Source organism: Tauraco erythrolophus, chromosome 5 (genome assembly GCF_009769465.1).
Source record: "Tauraco erythrolophus isolate bTauEry1 chromosome 5, bTauEry1.pri, whole genome shotgun sequence".
NCBI lineage: Eukaryota > Metazoa > Chordata > Aves > Musophagiformes > Musophagidae > Tauraco > Tauraco erythrolophus.
The window spans coordinates 51,334,901-51,353,595 of NC_141469.1; the positions used below are offsets into that span (position 1 = coordinate 51,334,901).

The 18,695-nt window shown below is 40.7% G+C and overlaps 1 protein-coding gene across 2 annotated transcripts in view; it reads right to left on the bottom strand.

Annotated features, from left to right (window-relative positions):
• Positions 1-18,695, bottom strand: part of SCFD2 (sec1 family domain containing 2) — a 209,287-nt gene that overhangs the window by 66,451 nt on the left and 124,141 nt on the right. The window contains exon 9 of one of the 2 annotated variants that reach the window (XM_086612206.1): positions 6,427-6,468. The exons of the other annotated variant lie outside the window; for it this stretch is intronic. Within the exon in view, the coding sequence (XP_086468332.1) occupies positions 6,427-6,468 (42 nt within the window). The remainder of the gene's footprint in view (positions 1-6,426; positions 6,469-18,695) is intronic. 2 annotated transcript variants of the gene reach the window in all.

Sequence of the window (18,695 nt, forward strand, 5' to 3'; positions counted from 1 at the left end):
CTGCTGGGCAGATCCAGGTTTCAGACAACCATTTTTCCCTCCTTTTGTCTATTCGTGCAACAGAGAGTTACGACTGATAAATTCTATAGGTTGCCTGCACTGTAACTGAATACAATTCCCTTTTTCTGAATCCGGACAGGTCCAGCTGAGAAGCACTAATCTATCCCATGGCTTGCCGGGATGCCAAGGATGGGGATTAAAACAACAAAGCAAATGAGAGCCATTTTCATCCCAGAGCTAGTAAAAATCTCCTAACACCGCTCAGGAAACAGAAATTTTACCCCAAGGCAAAACTGTTGTGCGTCTCTTTTGTGACGTGATGGGTTTGCAATCGTTCTCAATAACTATAATGTAGATTTCCGCAAGACTAAAGATAAGTAATTCTGCTTTGAGGAACTTTTCGAAGATAATCACTTTATGTGCAGGTCTCACTCCAAACATTAACGAAAGCTGGAAGATGGGAAATAGCTAGATGACCAGCTACTGCTCGAAGGTAATTCAAAACTTATTGAAGGACTGTTTGGAATAGAAAGACTTCTATTAGTAAGTGGGAGTGAGTAGTGTCTCTGAAATAAGGAAAGAGAACCAATTGGCTCAAAATGCAGTAGTTTGCCTCCTCCCTACACAGGTCCAAGACACCGGTTTTCTTCTGCAAAGTCTTTCCTTGTGGTGGTCCCAAAGAGTTGCTGAGAAATCACTTGGTTAGCCATCACTGGGAGTGGTGGGAGCCTGTGAAGAGGATGAGGAGGATGAGCAGCTCTCAAATGCCATGTCATGGGAGCCCGGCAGCAGAGACAATAGAGCCACCAGCACCTCCTCACCCGCAGGATGGAATTCAAACCCCTCATTTCCATCCTAAGTATTCCCCAACTCGGACTACAGACTAACCCTGACTGCCAAAGTACCAACACCTGAGAGGTGTTTCGCGATCTCAATTTCTGTAAGGCACTTGGATACAACAGCCTAGGAATAGATTGCTATTTAGTAAGAGTGCATAGCACGGAATAAACAACCGCAGATAGAAACTTGCTGTTTTCAGAGTCCGCCAGACAAGCAAATCCCAATGGCAATTTCCTCAAATCACTCACCAAGTCTGTTACATTTTCCCCTCCTACTTTTGATAAACTCTGAATCAAACAGCAAGATTACCTTCTCAGATGGCCACATATTTACCAAAGGCAGCGCAAGAGGAAGACTTGGGCTGTATTTTTGATTACAGATTTATGAAAGTGATGACCAGCAAAGCCAAACCCCACAAACTTCTGCACTTGAACTACACAGGCAGTGTAGGCTCTGCAGGGCAACCACCAGCTTCAACGCATCTGAATTATTAAAAACTGCAAAAGAAAGCAACAGAGAAGGAAAGATGAGAGCGCTGAGGTGGGGAAGGAAGGACAGCCTAGCATGAGAAACGAAACTACCATAGCAAATATTCTGGCTGTGGGCTAGTTAGAAATACAGCTCTGGCCTTCTAGACACACAGTTTCTAGCAGCAGTAAGATGATGTTGAGCATTTCCTTACTCTTTCGAACTAGTTAAGTGATGGAGTGATGGAGAGGAGGAATCGTAACATCTCCTCGGAGGGAAATCCCAGCCTGCCCATGGCAGGGAGCAGGGGACACTGCTGCCCTGGCCGTGCCTTTGGGCTGGCTGCAGACAGACTTCTCCTCCCACAGGGAATGACGATGGGACAACTCTCTAGTTCAGGTCTGAATTCAGGTGGTGTGGGAGGGGAGAGATTAAAATTGTCACAGAAGAGCTTCTTAAATTATCTTCTGTGGTGAACAGAGCTTGCAGGCATGAGAGGGGTTGCATGGCACCAGGGAGGCTGCCCAGGCAGAGATGCTGAAAACAGCCTTTAAGTGTCAGAGCCTGCTGTCCCAGTGGCCAGGAAAGGCTGAGAAATTAGAAAAGGAAAATGATTTAGGGGCCTAGAAAAGAGCCAAAAATGACATATGTCCAGCCTCGGGCAGCTGCCAGATTCTCAAGTTTCTGTGTATAAAAACCTATTCAAACTCAGGAAAAATTAGCTTGGACTTTCACAAGCTAATGCCTGTGCACAAAACAAGTCTGAGGATCACACTTTGGGGCACAGGGGTATTGGAGAATCGACTATAATATTCAAGATGAGAAACAGGCAAAGGAGGAAAATGGTAGTATCAACAATTTCTGGCTTTAATCATTGCATAAGGGCCAAGTCTGGAGCAGCTAAGACATGTGATGACTGCTTGCATTCTCCTTAGGGACAAACTTGGCTCTCAGAGAAGTAAAGGGAAAACTACCCCTCGCATGGGATGGGATGGGAGCAGCAGCAGGTCCCAACTATCATATTCTACCATCGATTTATGGTGCTTGACATGGATGTATAATAGTTTTCACTTTTCAGATGCTGCTGTTTCCTTTTTCATGAGGGAACTTTTATGCATGCTCTTGTGTCCAATCAGCTTCAAGAATTCACTTTATAAGACTACAAGTTCCCAAAATCGTGAGCTTATTTTAAGATCTACACTATACACATATATACTTTCAGTTTGGTGAGACTGAGAATGACACTAAGTAACTGACTACTGGCCTTGTCTATTGTAGATTTAAGGTGGTAAGGACAAAGGCAGTCAAAGACTCAGCGTGGTCCATGGCTCTGCAGTCATGCTGTTTTACTTTGCATGTTTGTAACAAGCCGGGAGTTATATTCCCTAGTGGAGGTGGTGCTCCAACCACAGACTAAAATTAAATTAAAGTGAGAAGCACTGTTTGTTTGTGTCTGGGTCAAGAACTGTTGTAATCAGACCTCACATTTCATGACCACGATCAGAACCAGATCAGTTTACACAGAGGATGTCAAATACACCCAGTAAAATAGTTTGGTTTTTCTATTTTTTTCTCCTAACAAAAATATTTTATTTGATTGCACTGAACAGTTTTTGCGGAGTTTTCATGGACGGGATTTTCTAGAAATTCAATCTCTTTTGAAAATAAACCTGCAGGCTAAATCTGAAAATACTCTCCTCTCTGAAAGCCTTGTGCACAAGCTACGCTGACCAAATTCTACTCTGTTCATGCAGATTTCCGATATATATTCTTCAAACATTAAAAAAGTCTATGAAATTTAAAAGTAACAAAAGAAAAAAAAATAGTGAAATACTGGGAAAGCTGTTAGTGTACCCTATATGCTTTTTGTCCATTTCATTACAAAAGCTGGATCATAAATGGTTGCTTTGGGATGCAAAGAAATGGCAGAAGCTTCTGAGTGCTCAATTCTTTCTGCAAATTTGGGCACGCAGCTGTAATATTTCCCTTAAAAATTACAAAAAGACACTGGGATGACTTTCCTTCCAGCTCTAACTTTGTACTAGAGCTCCACATTCGTTACCTGAGATCCCATAAGATTTGTTAATAGACATTTTACAAACCTGGCAAAAGACAACTGGTCGGAAGTAGAATCAAATCAGAGTTATACTTAAGGTTATAAATATATATAGGCTATGCTATAAGGTTATACTTAAAAGAATTCCAGACATACCAGGTAGCACTTGCACAGTTAAGCATGCAAACAACTAACTCAATCCCACTCTTATTCTGCGCTACCCTTTTGATTGCACTTAAAGCATTTGCAATTCCAGATGAATTTAAACCTATTTTTAAGGACTTTTCCCCTCCCTTCTCATTTCATGCCATTACCAAAGGGAGTTAAGACTGCTTCTGTTAAAAGGTTCAGACTACTTTCAAGGGTAGGTGTAAGTTTATGGTCCTTGATTTGAGGATTACTGCATCATCCCTGCATTTTTTTTTATCCTTAGGTTTTTTGTTTTTTTAATGTTCTGTAAACATTCCTAATTTTATACATGATTAGAAATGTCACACATGGTATTTCCATGGTTTGAAGATATACAGTAATAGCATTATACATATATTTTTATGTGGATATTCACCGCTATATCAAAGTAGATGGTGTGCATCCACCACTAGGAAAAGCTTACAGTTAACAAACCATCAGGAGACCTCTGGAGCAGTGCAAAACAGCTGAGACCAATGAGCAAATCTGGCCCCTGGTATGTCAGCTGAAAGATAATTGCAATAGCTGTGCGAGACTGGCATTTACTGAGAGGGAAGACAGAGAGAGTCCCCTTCTCACGATATCTTGAGGCTTTAGGAATCCATGACTGCCTGAGCTCCCCTAGAAACGGTGCCCTAATGAGCAGTGAAGCAAAAGCCAACGACGCTATGGGGAGCCTTTCAAGCACTGGTGGGTAAGCTGGTGTGCAACACATCAGAGCAACAGCGATCAAGCTGCTTAATTAGAGAAAGATGACTCTTGATGTGAATTATTATTCCAAATTATTCCTGATTTCTCCCAAAACAGCCTTTCTGCAAGATTTGGCCTACATTTAACTACAAGCAAACGAAGCATGCATTTTAATCTATAAGATAATTGCAGAATTTGATCAAGATAATCAGAGAAATAGTTCAAATGAGCAGAATTATGGAGGGGGCACAACATTTACTACACTTGCAAAATGAAGAGGCTGACCTTAAGCACATCACAGAACTTGACTTACCTTCATTGTTACTCACTCTTAACGTAATTTTTTCTCCTAAGGACATCAGGAAACTTAGTAGGTTTGCTTAGTTTGAGGGCTCAGAAGGTCATATAAGTAGAAGACTGAGACTTGTAGGAGATCATGGAGTGCTTAATTTAGCATTACCAACAGTTCTGCATTTAAAAAAATACATTTTTCTGGAAAGGGCTCTGTGTGTCTCTGAGGTCTTATCTCTTGACCTATCAGAAGTGATGAATCTATCTTGAGAAGTAGCTAATGAAGAGCTTCAGAAGTAGGGCAAATCTCATCTCTAATGTTTTGAAATGCAAACGTCTTTATTCATACAGCAGAAGCTGCATGGGCCAATGTCATCATCTAACAGCTTCAGGCAAAACTTAGTTGAAGGCAGCTATGGTAAAGGTAATGGGTGTGCTGTTGGAAAATACCCAGGTGGTTATGTCTGCACTGCTTAAGCCTCTGCCAAGAATCTTTCCTAATAATGGTTTACATCTTCAGTTCACTGATTTTTTATAATTCCTTTTAGGATTTCAGTCTTCATGACCTTCCATAAGACTGCTTCTGTAATCTAGTGGCTACCAAAGTTTTCGCTATGAATGCTTTTCCAGCTTGCTGCAGTCAGTCAAGGCTGATGATTAGCAGTGTATCATAAAGGCCAGGAATAAAGACAGACATTTTGGTCCCAATAAATTTGGTTCCCAAGAATTTGCCCTCAGCTTCAGTGGATTCAGGATTTCAGCCACTGCTTCCAGGCCTTCCAGAAATACAAACCAAACCAAACTCCGCAACACACAATCTCATTGTTCTAAACCTTGAAAGGATAAAGATTGTATTCTAGTAAACATAAAATCTTTTTTGAGGTTACTTTACTGTCTTTCATTAAAAGAAAAAAGTAAATACAGGCTAATCTATTATGACAAATAAGGTAAAATAATTTTTCATTTCTGAAGGAATAAAGATACTAAGACTTGCTAAGCAAGTCTATAACATGTACAGGGCATTTTCTAGTGTTTCATACGAACATTTAACATGTAGTCTTAAAGAAACATACGCACACCAGCTGTGCAGAAACAAAAATAAACTTCAGAGCTCCAAGGACCAATTTCAAGGTATCTTTTAGATCAATTCTCTGCAAACTAAGAGTCTGAATCTATACGACTTAGTCAACTAAAATCTCCACGATTTCAGCTGATAAGTTACATATCCTGAAAAGTCTCCATTGCAAAGAAACTCGAGTTCCAGAGTTGAAGGCAGCAGGGTACTGTGCAGCCAGGCAGGCATTTTTACTTTGATAAAGCAAAATGCTTGTAGGAAATGCTGCCCACTTCTTGAATAAAGAGGAATCAGTTGATACTGCACTGCCCCACGCAATCCTTTCTTCCTAGTGATCTCACTAAAATTATACTTGGCACAGCCTCAGAGATGAATCTGGGTAAGCTTCTTCATCCCCACCATCACCACGCCTGCTTGGCCAGCTATCACGCAGTTCCACAGTATGATCAAAACTACACACTTCTCTTTGAATAAAGCCCGCTACATGCAGCAGCAGCTCTTAAGCTTACTTTCTCACATTTAAACATAACTTTCTAACTTACTGCTGTACAAGTAATGTGGAGCAGGTCAATGAAACTCAGCATTTCCAGTTCAGGTCAACGGATTAATTTTTCAGCATTCATCCAGCATAGCACTGGAAGGAAGATTACAGTGGCTTCGTCCAGCCAATGGTGCTGCCAATTCACTGCCGAACACAAAATCAGTTCAAGCTGGGGCTGCAAAATGAAGGGAAGGCCTGCCAGCCGCAAGAAATCTAGGAAAGAGGGAAATGCATATGTAAGAGGAGTATGAACAAGCCAATACAATGCTGAATTGTTTTGAGAATGGGGCTGAGTCATGAGACAGGTCTGGGGTGTGTGTTAGGGATGGGGACAGGGACAGGCATCACCACAGCCCTCAGGGAACGTGCAGGTGGATGAGTTCTTACTGTTTCAAATTACTGAAGCTCAACTGAAGTTGACTCTTAGTGAAGGACAAGCCTAGACTTAAACGAGGAACTCAAAAGACATCTGACCTTACCAACAGCTCTCATGCTCATCTGAAAATAAAGTTTAACATAATTACAAATGTACAAGAAACCTAAGTTTAAATAGCACTAATAGCCAGGTGTGGAGCTGTCTTCACAAAGTTTTACATCAGGCGATCTTTTCCAAACACATCACATCTCAACAGGAGTTGTGATTTTATATCACAGTACATCCCATACAAAGAATCTGTGGGGACTGAGAAGTTCCTTTCAACCAGCCATGCCCTTCAACATCATTCATAGTACTGCAGTGTGTCTCTCCACAGCTGAGTGCGACCCGCCGTGGCATATCAGAGGAGTGCCCAGGAAGAATGATGCAAAAGATGTCAAAATCAATCTTTAAAAGGTCTTCTGTATGAATACAATCGCAATGTTTAGAGGAGCATTTGATCACCATCTGATCTTTTGCAATGTTCATGATGTGAGGAAGTTTTCAAAAGCATTTTGTCTTCAAAATTCTCCTCTCAAAGCTCCCAATGATTCATATTTAGTACAAACGAACATATTTTCCCTCAGTCAACAAAACAGTGAACCTCAAGGGACAATTTTTTTACTGCTGTGAAAGTAAAAAACACTGAATATTCAATCTTCCATTAAGATTTAAGATATCTGGAAGCAGAACTATGCTATTTTCAAACAGATTTGGTTTAAATGCCGGAGCCTGGGAGACTTGTAGATTCTGCCCCTCTTACTGTAGCTTTAGGAAAATTCTTCTCACCCTGTCAACTGAAAGGTCTGCTTTGTTTCCGTCCATGAGTGTGTGAAATGCCATTAGTTTTATCATCTTTGCAGGACAAAAAAGATGACAAGTGGATTTTCAAAAGTACCTTTTTAAATTTTCATAAAGGTTTTGCTTGCAAACTGTCTTTTTTTTCTTTTTTTTCTTTTTTTTCTTTTTTTTTTTTTAAACTCTTAAACTATATTTAAGCATTTGTTTTCCATATTCTAGAAAGGTTTTTGTACAGCATATATCTTCCATATATTGCTATGAAAATTTTGGTTTATATACTCAGATGCTCAGTAGTTAAAAGGATTTAAGATTTACTGTTCAAGCTACAACAAAAAATAGAAAAGTTTCCTAGAAACCACAAAACATAATTAAATAAATGGTAAGTAAATGGTTTAATTATTCTCTTGCTAGACTATTCTTCAGAAAGTCTTTATGATTACATATTATCAGTAGTAACAGACAGGAATTGCTGCTTAAGTAATTCTAAAAATATGAAGTTGCGGAAACTTATTTCCTCCAGCAACTGATTTTTAGAAATCATACTTTTCATTATATATATAATATATATATATATATAATTCCTCCTGAGCACACAACGTTATATGCCTGTACTGCACCATTTCTCCTGATGGAGGACGTCTTAATGCCTTCTAACATTAGGATAAACCAGCCCAATATCCCGACTTTTGCCAAATCAGGTCTATGGCTGCACCTGTTAATCAAGAACAAATGTCTAGCTGACTGAAGGTTAATCTACAAACAACTGGAACAGAAATAACCATGGGCAGAGATAAGACAATTTTGGCTGATACAGGATCTGGAAGAAGACGTGTCACAGCAAGACCTAAGCAGGTACCAGAGAAGGAGAAACTGGCAATGGGGAGAAGAGGTGCTGGGAAATGTCACCAGACAAAGCAAGAGTACATAATCAAAGATCCCATGTGAATGGCCAGGAGTTCAGAGTAAACCACATGTAAATGTATCACGTTCGTGCATGTCTCAGAGGGCTGTTTAATGTTTTTGTTCCCTCCATTTCTGCATGTTCTACAAATAAATCATCCTGCATTTAGGAAACGTGTCTGGCTTCCCCACTTCCCTCACTCCAAAACATTTCTATTGCCAGTCCTACCATATGATCAAGAAAAGCACCATCTGTCTCTTCCAAATGTGGTCTTATTCATTTACCACTTCCACCTTACAGTTTGCATATGCTGCTTGTCACATATTTGCTTCCTTCCCTACAACTTCCCTTCAATGCAGAGAAAAAGAAGAAAAAAAAGCCACCATAATGAAATACCACATGGTAACCACGACGTAAGTTTTTTCAGGTTAGTGTACAGTGATTAAACTTGCCTTTTTTACCAACTCGCACATCATCGTAGCTTCAGATACGCACGCAAGGACTTCTCCCTTACATTGCAAGTCTTCGCTAATTCATTTCAGAATTTTCAGAACAGGAACAAACACTGTTGCTGAACTCAGAAGAGCATTTCCAGCATTATCATGCAACGTTGACACTCAGCTGCAGTTTCTTCTGGTGCTCAGATGTTTGAAACTTTTACAGATGCAACTGGCAGAAGTGCCATTCTTTCTAAAACAGGGTAGATACCAGAATACACCCTTTTTGTGGTCAGAAAATTACTGCTGTGTCTGGACGATGCAAAGGCGAAATAAACCTACAGCTCTTTTTCATCTCTTGAAGATGTATGCCAGTGCAATTTGAGAAAGTTCCCTGTTGACTTGTACTTTGTGGTAAAGGAAAGAAGCAGTTGTCCCAGGCAAGTATCCTAGTGCATACATGGTTATTTTATTTTCTCTTAGTTCAGAGAAGTTGTTCGCTATGCAGGGACAGAGTTTAAACAAAAATGGCAAAATTTTTCTTTATGGATGGAGATGGAATATTTTGATTATTGTATCTGAACAATACAGCTCTATGTATCCAAGACTTGATACCAAACCATTCACAGAGTGCACACCTCCAAAGAGTTAGCAATTTCAGGAGCACAAGGTGCAAAAGCACAAACATGACAAGACCTGTGAAGTAGCACAAAAGCAGAGTGACAGATCTGTAGATACTTCAATCTGTCAAAACTGAAAGAAGCCTGGACATCCAGGACTGCTGCTGAGCAAGCTGGCGTTGAGGCGGAGACGTCTGTCCTGGCAGGGTGAACTCTTGAGAAGAGGCTCATACACACCATCCTCCCTACCTGCACTCTCTGTACCTCTGCTGCTGTCTCCAGGAAACCTCTGAGCTCAGCCCCGTGATCACACAGGGAAGGTCAATCTCAGGCAACCTCCAGATCCCAGGTGATTTTGTGGCTGCATTTCCACTGTTTTCTAGAAAAATAATCTGGGGTAATTCAAGCTTGTCCATCAGATGCTCCAACATTGCACCCAAGGGAAATACAGATGAGAGTTTCCTCTGCTGGCACACCCCAGTGCTTGTCTAAAGCCTGTACCTACATTCCAGCTGGCTGTCAAGTTCATGTGGATGTCTACCACCTTAGCCTTACATACAATACAAACATACGCAAGGCATTAATGATGTACAGAACAGACAATACAAAAAGTGAAAGAGAGAGCATCCCAAGAACAACCAGTCACCACTCACCATCCATTTATCAGCATCATTAAAACCAATCCTATTACCTATCTCCCGCACAAACAAGGCAACGTAGCATTATCTTTTAATGCAAAACACAACTATAAAGCAAACAGCTTATTTTCTGTATTCTTTCACCTTGATGCTGCAAAGTCTACACAAAGAAAGCTTCCCTAAAATACAGCATTCAAAATGTATCAGCCTATATCCTCTGTACTCCATGCTTAGCATTTTTATATAGCCTATTGCAATAGACTTCTTTATCGAACTGCTGCTACTGGCTCCCTGCTACTAGCAAGTTGTTGGTTACCCATGGTTATGAGTACACTTGCCTGTAAAGCACAGATCTGCCCATACTCCCAGATCCCCAAGTCTGCATTCCTGGCAAACATCTGTAATTCTTTTGCATCTCAGGCTGACTCGCTGCAATAGATGTCAGGACCTTGTAGGAAGGTGCACAGGCACCTTGTCTGCCCAATGTCAGCCACACGACATCACAGCAAGACATTACAGGCTCTGACGCAAAGGACTTGGCCAGGTAGACCTGGCTATTGCTGAGGCTGGCTTATCCACCAGGAAGGTTAAGTAGCTGAACTTGTGGAAGGAGTTTGTGCAATCTAATGCTCTGTCCTGTACTTTCCCCTCTCATCTCAGAAACTTGTGACACTCCATGCAGACACAAGCGGCCCCCCAGCAGATGGGACGCTAAGCTATCCCGTAATCAAACGTGCATTTGAGGTTGCATTAAAAATACACTACAAACTCGCCTTTAGAGATTTTGTAGTAGTGTTTTCCACAGACCATGCAACATATAAAAATAATGGTCAGGTTTAAGTTGCCAGTTTTTAATTACCTAAGTCATCTTTAGCTCCTATATTACACTCAGTAAATCCCTGAAATGTAGAGTTGATATTTTTTTTTTTATACAGGTGATAGAAAAAGTCATTAGAGGCAGGGCTTTTTGATATTTAATTTTTACAAACATCAGGGAACTTACTGAGATTGTAGAAGGCAATTACGTTAATAAAAAACTTGAAATGACTGAGTTGACCTGTTTCAGGAAGAGAAGAGAAAGAACAGGAACACAGAAAGGAATCATAGAATAATAGAATGGTTAGGGTTGGAAGGGACCTCAAAGATCACCTAGTTCCAACCCCCCTGCCATGGGCAGGGAAAGAACTGCCACACAAAACACAAAACAAGACACAAGCATAAATTTCCCCTACAAAGCAGAAAACCTAGAAGAACAGCAGGAGATCCACTTGGCTAAATCATGAGGTCTTCACTGACTTCAGAAACAAGAAGTCATGGGAAGTGCAACTCAGCTCAGACCACTGCAGATGAAATACAGGCACACAGGGGCAAGATTAGAAGGCTCAAAGGTGCTTTTGATGTCCCCTGAGAGGGACAGCAAGAAAACATTTGAAGGAGGGAAAGGGGAAAGAGGAAAGGAAGGAACGAATCTTGGGGAGATGACAATGAAAATTAAAGATATCGCTATTAAATGCAAAGTAAATCTATCCACAAGTATTACTGAGAACGTTAATGGGTTTGATGCCTTTTTGCTGCAGCCTTTGCTAGGAAAGATAACGTAATCAGATAGTGAAAATGATCACGGACAGACTAGAGGAAAACCAGACTAGATAAGTTGAGATGTTTTCATGTCAGCTGGGCCAGACAAATTGCACCTGAGAGAATTGAGAGAATTCAGTGAACTAATCTCAGAGTCATTACAGGCTTTCTTTGAGGAGGCACAGGCAGCGGCTGGAGTTTTAAAAGACCAGAAGGCAGCAAGCATAGCGCCTGTCTTCAGGAAGGGGAGGGCAGGAACGGGCCAGACTTACAAACAGTGCCACACCACCGCAGGAGAAGCAAGCCCCACGCTGGGAATTACAGACAGAAGCATCACATGCAAGAAACACGAAATAATCCCGTCCTCTGCTCTGCAAGGATGACTCTGTTGCAGTATTGCTCCTCGTTGTGACCACTGCTCTTGAAGAAACACATGGAAAACTTGGAGAGAGCCTGGAGCAAACTGCCCAAAATCATCGCAGCGCTAGCAAAATCAGGAATAAGAGCCCTTGGTTTGTTTAGTCTGGGGCAGAGAAGACAGGAAGGAACAGGGGAGCATTTTTCAAATACTCTTCTCAGTCACCCTTTACCTACCTGACTTGTCTATGGCCACGGCGGCTGGGGTTAAGTTGCAGGGAGATTTAAGGCATTGGATGTTAAGAGAAACTTTTGCAGCAAGGGAAGTTAAGCACTTGATTCTCTAGGGGAGTTTTGGAAATTTTAGGGGAGTTCCTGGGCAGGTTGTAAAAACTGGGAAGACAAACATCTGGTAGGAAGGGCTTAGCTAGAACTGATCCTGCCTGGGGTCAGGGGATGCACCGAGGGACGTTGCAGGGTCCTGCCAGACTCCTTCTCCTGTAGTGCACAAGACCTGAGACTTGGAGGCACGATTCTCTCTCTCTCTGTCTCTCGACACATAAATGCCTTACCCAATAAACTCTCTAACAGTCTGTGGTAGTATAGCAAACACAGCTCTCTTCTATGCCTCCTTAATTCAGTTCATAGACCTTAACTATGTTAAACAGAGGAGAACAAGGAACTCGGGCCATTCCTTTATGTTATCGGTGGGAAAGGACATCAGATTGCAGCTAGGATTTCTCCCAATGATGACCAACCTGCCCTAAATGGAAAAGGAATACGATATGCCAGACGCGGCAACGTCTAATAGTTCCAGATGTGCTCCCAGTGAACTTGGCAGTAAAAATCTGGTAAAAATTTGTCGATGCTGTAATCTAGCTAGGGGATTTGTCGTAATGAGGAATAACTTTTACAGAATGTTCTTGGTCCAACCTGACACGTTGATAAGCACAGGGTACAGCAAGAATGCCTGTCTCGCCTGTGTCAAGTTTGGCTGCACACAATGAGGACCCACTTCAGCTTGGAAAATCATTTAAAGGACTCAGTTAAACTTTTCCTTTGCACACTGTGAGAATGGGGTAGGAGATATGATTGTGTAAGATGGTTCTGGAATGGAAGAAAACAATTGTTGCTCGAGAAATCAGACCAGGAGTCACAAAACTGTTTCTAACCAGGGCTTTTGTGACCATTGTCTTTGTTGGCCTGAATGTGTCACAGTCTCTGTCTTCACATCCACAGCTATATGATGGAGATGAAAGCACCCACCAATCTTTGTACAGGATTTTGAGATGCAAGGCTGGAAAGTAGAGTCCAAGTCCTGCATCTAGAAATCATGAATGCATTTATCCAAAGGTATTACTGATGATCTGAATAGGGCTAGCATCTTAAATAAAGGCATGAAGGAGAGGATGAGATCTTCCTCCCCACAGTGCCATCATGCAAAGGGCTAACGTGCCACAAAGGAATCTAAGAAGGACTCCCCACATTTTCAAGGAAGTCCTGCTAGTACGAAACTGGCAGATTACTCTAAGTCCTTCAAAGGACCTCTTCACAATTGTTGGCATATAGAAAATGGTGGCAGAAGAGCCAGCTGACATAGAAATGCTGAACAACTTTATGCCCCTTGAGCAGCTTCTGGGTGCTGCATTAAATTAGGTATGCCCAAGCTTGTTTCTCTTATGCCAGAAGACTCTCCCATCTCCAGAGCAGTCCACCAATTAGGAAGGTGAAAGATGATGCAAAAATCACTCAAATTCAACTGAGTCATTCCTCATCATGTTTTGCCTTTGTCTCTATTTCTTAAAAGCTACAGCCCAAAATTGCATCTAGTGTATTTCCATTCTCCATGTGGGAATTTTGTGATAGACAGACTTTTTTTACCTGCCGTATGAAGAGTTTTGATCAAGGAAAGAAAAAAAATCAGACAGACACTGATTTTCAAACATATATATGTATGTAAGGTAGAAGCACAAAATTATGGACATGAAGGATGGATGGAAAATTCCTACAAAGTAGCTAGTCTTTCCTTTTTGCCAATAAATATAACAACAGGGAGCAGAATGAACAAAAGGATGCGTATCTGACACAGGTGGGATATCTGAAACCCTTCATTTCAAGTCAGAGGTAGCCATCTCCTGCCAGAGAAACTCTTACGGTAAGGAGGAAAGAGTTTTGGTTTTCTCATTAGGAGAGGGAGATGATTCTCGGGAGAATCCTCAATCTCACTAACTCTTTAAAAAACAACAAAAATGGAGCCCTTAATCCGAGACACGAAGGAGCTGAATGTGTTTTTTAGCTCATGGCAGATGTCAGCATTCTCTAAGGATGGTGACTGTACACAGATCCACAGAGGTAACCAAAATTATGGGACAAATTCTCAGCTGGATTGAAACAACACAGATGCTTGATAGTTATATGGAGCTACACCAGTTTATTCCCCTTAAGAAATTGTCAGTTGTTCCAGATTGACGTATCCATCCACCTGAGAGGTTTACAGCGTCAAGGCATTCAGATACCGTGCTGACAGCTCCAAAGACAAATGGAAATTGTGCTATTTACTTGAAAGCTCATCGTCACTACTTACTGCTTATGCAGCATCAATAGCGTGTACTTTGGGACTTGACAAAAATTGTCTAAAACTCAAGCCCCAAGATCAAAAACTACCTATCAGAAACTACTGTCTTTTTGGTTTAATTACATCTGTAAACATAGAGCATAGAGCAGCATTAGGACCATTTCCAATGGTAGGCTTTGTGCCCCAGCTTTCTATGTAATGAAATGAAAACAATACATAAATGTTTTTGGAAATACAAGTATCCTGAGGGGAAAACAAACATTTTCAGTATCTATACATCTTAAACTGGGACCAGGCTGGAAGTTTGAGGTAGCACATAAGAGACACCAAAGTCTGCATGGACAAACAAATACAGCTACCTGGAGCACAGCTGCCAAGCATATTGTAAGCAAGACTTTTCAGGTGATACAAATTGCAAGAGCCACTGCGGAGGCATAAAACAAGATATTGAAGATCTAACAGAGAAAGCTGAAACCAGTAGGATATTCAAACTACAAAGCACACAACTCCTTTGAATTGCTCTGACCTGGCTCAACTGACCTTGAAAGGCAGAGGATTTGAAATTGAACAAGTGGGACCATGGAGAGGGATGGATTCCTGATTCAATCTGGACCAACTACAGAAACACTTTTTCTTCCTCCCACCTCTTTCTTTTAGCTATTTTCAGAACAAAATGCCTTTTTCATATTCTTGCCAAACAATAATGAATAACATGCATGCCAAAGCAAATAATTAGTACATACAAGCAAAATCACAGAAAACATGCATCCTTTTTACGGGTGGGCCTGACTGAACAGGTGCTGTTCCCCATGTGGTTAATTAGATACAGAAAATAGTGCTGGCATTCACTTTATCAGTAGATGTTACTTTGAGCACTCAAAACAACACAGTGGATTGGGTATACCTAGTTTTTCATGTTTCAAACTACACAAGACCTTCCAGGCCACAAAACCTCTCTTGGGGAGAGGAACGGTTGCAACCTAACATCTGCCAACAAAGAAGAAGGAGGTGCCTTCTGTCATAATTATCAGTTGTTCAGACCGAAATGTCTGCATGTTTTAATATGCTTATTTTTAATTTTTGTTAGCTCAAAATATTTTCTGATAGGTGATAATTGGTTTTAGTCTCAACTTTTTCCAACATACACTTCAAAGGTGGGTGGAATGACTAACTTTGTAAGCTTTTGGTGCCCAGCATGAAGTGTTTTACTACAGTTTGGATGTCCACCTCTTGAAGCCAAAAAAAAAAATCTTTGGAGGCATTGGACTTTCACATAGTTTGCAAACTTTATGGAAGCTGCAAGCTCTTTTTTCCTTTCTACAGATCATCAAAACAGTACTTCCGACATCACGTCATCGCTGCCGTGACTGCAAGAAAATGCTCATTGGCATCTGGTGGGAAAGAGCTGCTCAGCTTTCAGGAAAAAAAGATTTAAAAAAGCTTTATAAAGAGTTGCATTTTGGTACATGAATGACATAATTTATTCCCACTTTTAGCAATTTACAAGTGAGGAAGATGAGTGGGAGTAAAGGCTTTTAAAGCTGCCAAAATAAAGATGACATAACAGGTACTGAATTAGTGAACATTGGCAGTAGTTCTCAGGAAGGGGACATACAAATGTGGGAACATTAGGTGACTTAAGAAAGTAATGCCATCCAGCTCAAGTAATGCGGTGATACTTACATATGTCTCAAATACCAGATCTGAACAGAATAAAGTTCTGAAGGGGCTCTGAATGCAGAGAAGGAGAAAGCTGTAGAAACAAAGAAGATGAGCTGATGGTCTGAGGGAGTGAGAGACAGCAAGAGAACTTTCACAATGTCATCACTGATACAAAAAATAGGCCATACTAGGCCATAAGAAGTCATTTTCAACTTGACAAAATATGGAGAAAAGCGTTCTTAATATTTTAGGTAAAATCACTTCTCTTCATTATGAGAACATCATAGTTTTAAAAGTTGCTCTATTATGGTGACTTTCTCTTTACGCCACAATACTTACTTATTTCCTATAATAAAATCTGTGCTCACATCTATTTCATTTGAAATAGATTTAAAAGATTTCATCTTTTAGCCTCAACAATTATAAATCACAGAATATCCATCTCCATTACACTGCTATGGTCATGACAAGATCCACCACTAGCTCAGCAAATCTTTTACAGCTCTGATTGCTGAAGGACAGGATGGCATACCAGGGAAGGATCACTTTGAAAAGCACAGGTCTTTCATTTCCTCATACTGGCCACTACCAGACACAGGCATCAGGCTAAGCCACACTTTGGTCCAGTATGCTCTTCTTATTTTCTTAGTGTTCTGAATCATTTCCATTAAAATAAAACAAAACCAAAAAATGACCTTCCTTTCATTCCTGGTCAGCTTTGGCATTTCCAAAGCGCAGGCACACTCTCAACACTTCTTACAGTATTCTCTTTAAATATATGTTTTACAATAATAATTTTAAACTACAGAAAGTTCTACAAATATGTAAAAGTGCTGAGTTCAGATGTTCATAAAACCTGACTCACTAAATTCCTGAATAAGAACAGATGTTTTCCATTTGCTTCTGTGCTACTGTATTTATTTAGCTACCCTTCCTTGTAAGAGCAAAATTCAAAAGGAAAAGGGAATGCACAGTAAAACCAGGCAGCAAATCATGAGAACTGGATTTTTATCAGAAAACGTCTCCTTTACTTGAGTAGCTTTAATACCACCATTTTTTTATGAAAGAAAACCCCAAACACATCAAAGTACTGAAAGTGACTGACCTTTTTGAAGTTATTCAAGTACAAACATTAAAATAACGGAGTAAACCCAACTCTTTTCTTTCAAAAAGCAAAAATAAGACTATGACTTGGGTTTGACACATTATCTGTGTGTTTTTAGCTTACGGCAAGGTCAACATCAAATGAAATGAAATGATGAATCTTGGGTGGGGGGTGGGAATCACGTGAAGGAATCTGGCCAAGCTATCTGTGGTTAAAGGAATTTAATTACTTAAGGGTGTTGTGCAGTCAGTCAGTCTCTACAGCATGGACTAGCAATCAATTAATTCCCTTTGTGGCACTTTTATCACGCATGTTTGTTTTTTGGCATACAAAGAAAACATAGTTATTGCACTAACATTTTTCAAGTGATATATTAAGCATTTTTGACATGCTCAGAAAAGCATGAACATAAATAAGTTTGCTGTTGCCATAAATGTGAAGAAAAAGTAAGTGAATTTTGACTGCATGATGGAATTTTGTTTCAATTACATATTTTGATTAATTTAAAATATGCCCCATTTAAAGCTCTTGACTCACATGCAAAATATTCGTAAAGGTTTCTTAAATACACACTCTTCCTAAGGTTTAGAAATAAAGACATCCTTGCCTTCCTTCATCCCCAACTCAGCTTCTCCCACCACAACCTCTCATCCATTGAGCTCTCTGCCATTGCCAAGGTCTAGAGAAAGCATGGGAAAGGGGATACTTCATGTGGAGCAGCTGGGAGGTCACCCAGCACGTAATTGCTCCCGCGCGGTGTGCTTTGCTCTCAGGCTTTATGTCTTCAGTCAGCAGGGTGGTCGACTAAGCACCCTGTCCCACTCGAGCCGATGAGAGAGGCAGCCAATATTCCTATCAGCATGAGCCAACTGCTCAAAAATAACAACTGGAACTTCAGCACTGCAGCCAGTAGAAACGAAAGCTGTAAAGCAATGATACAATCACAGGGAATATCTCTTAGCAAAGACACATTTTCCAACAATTACAATTACTGAATTATTTGAAGATGCATAAGAGCACGGTGTGTATCATCAGCCACCTGCTATCACAGTCACCAGGGGATACTGCACCTCGAGCACCGTCTTTTTACAAGTCAAGCCTGTTGTTTCTTTGATTTAATTTTTTTCTCAGGTGAAGGAACACCTGGCACAACCATTAAAATCAAAACGCAACCAGCATTGATAATGAAGATGCACGTCTGCTTTGGATGTGCTAAAACAAGAAGCGCTAGGCTGCTGAGTGCATGCTGAGTTTTTCGATGATGCTTCCAGTTTACAACACAGTTAAGTATCGTGTGATGCATGGTACTCAACATCGAATAAGAGAGAAACCTCACAAAAGGTAAACTCTCATTCTACTGTAGGAAGCATTTAAGAGTAACCTTACCTGGATTTATGGGTTTATAAAGAGTTGAACTGCACAGAATTACCCACAGCTTTGCCTTAGAGTATCATGC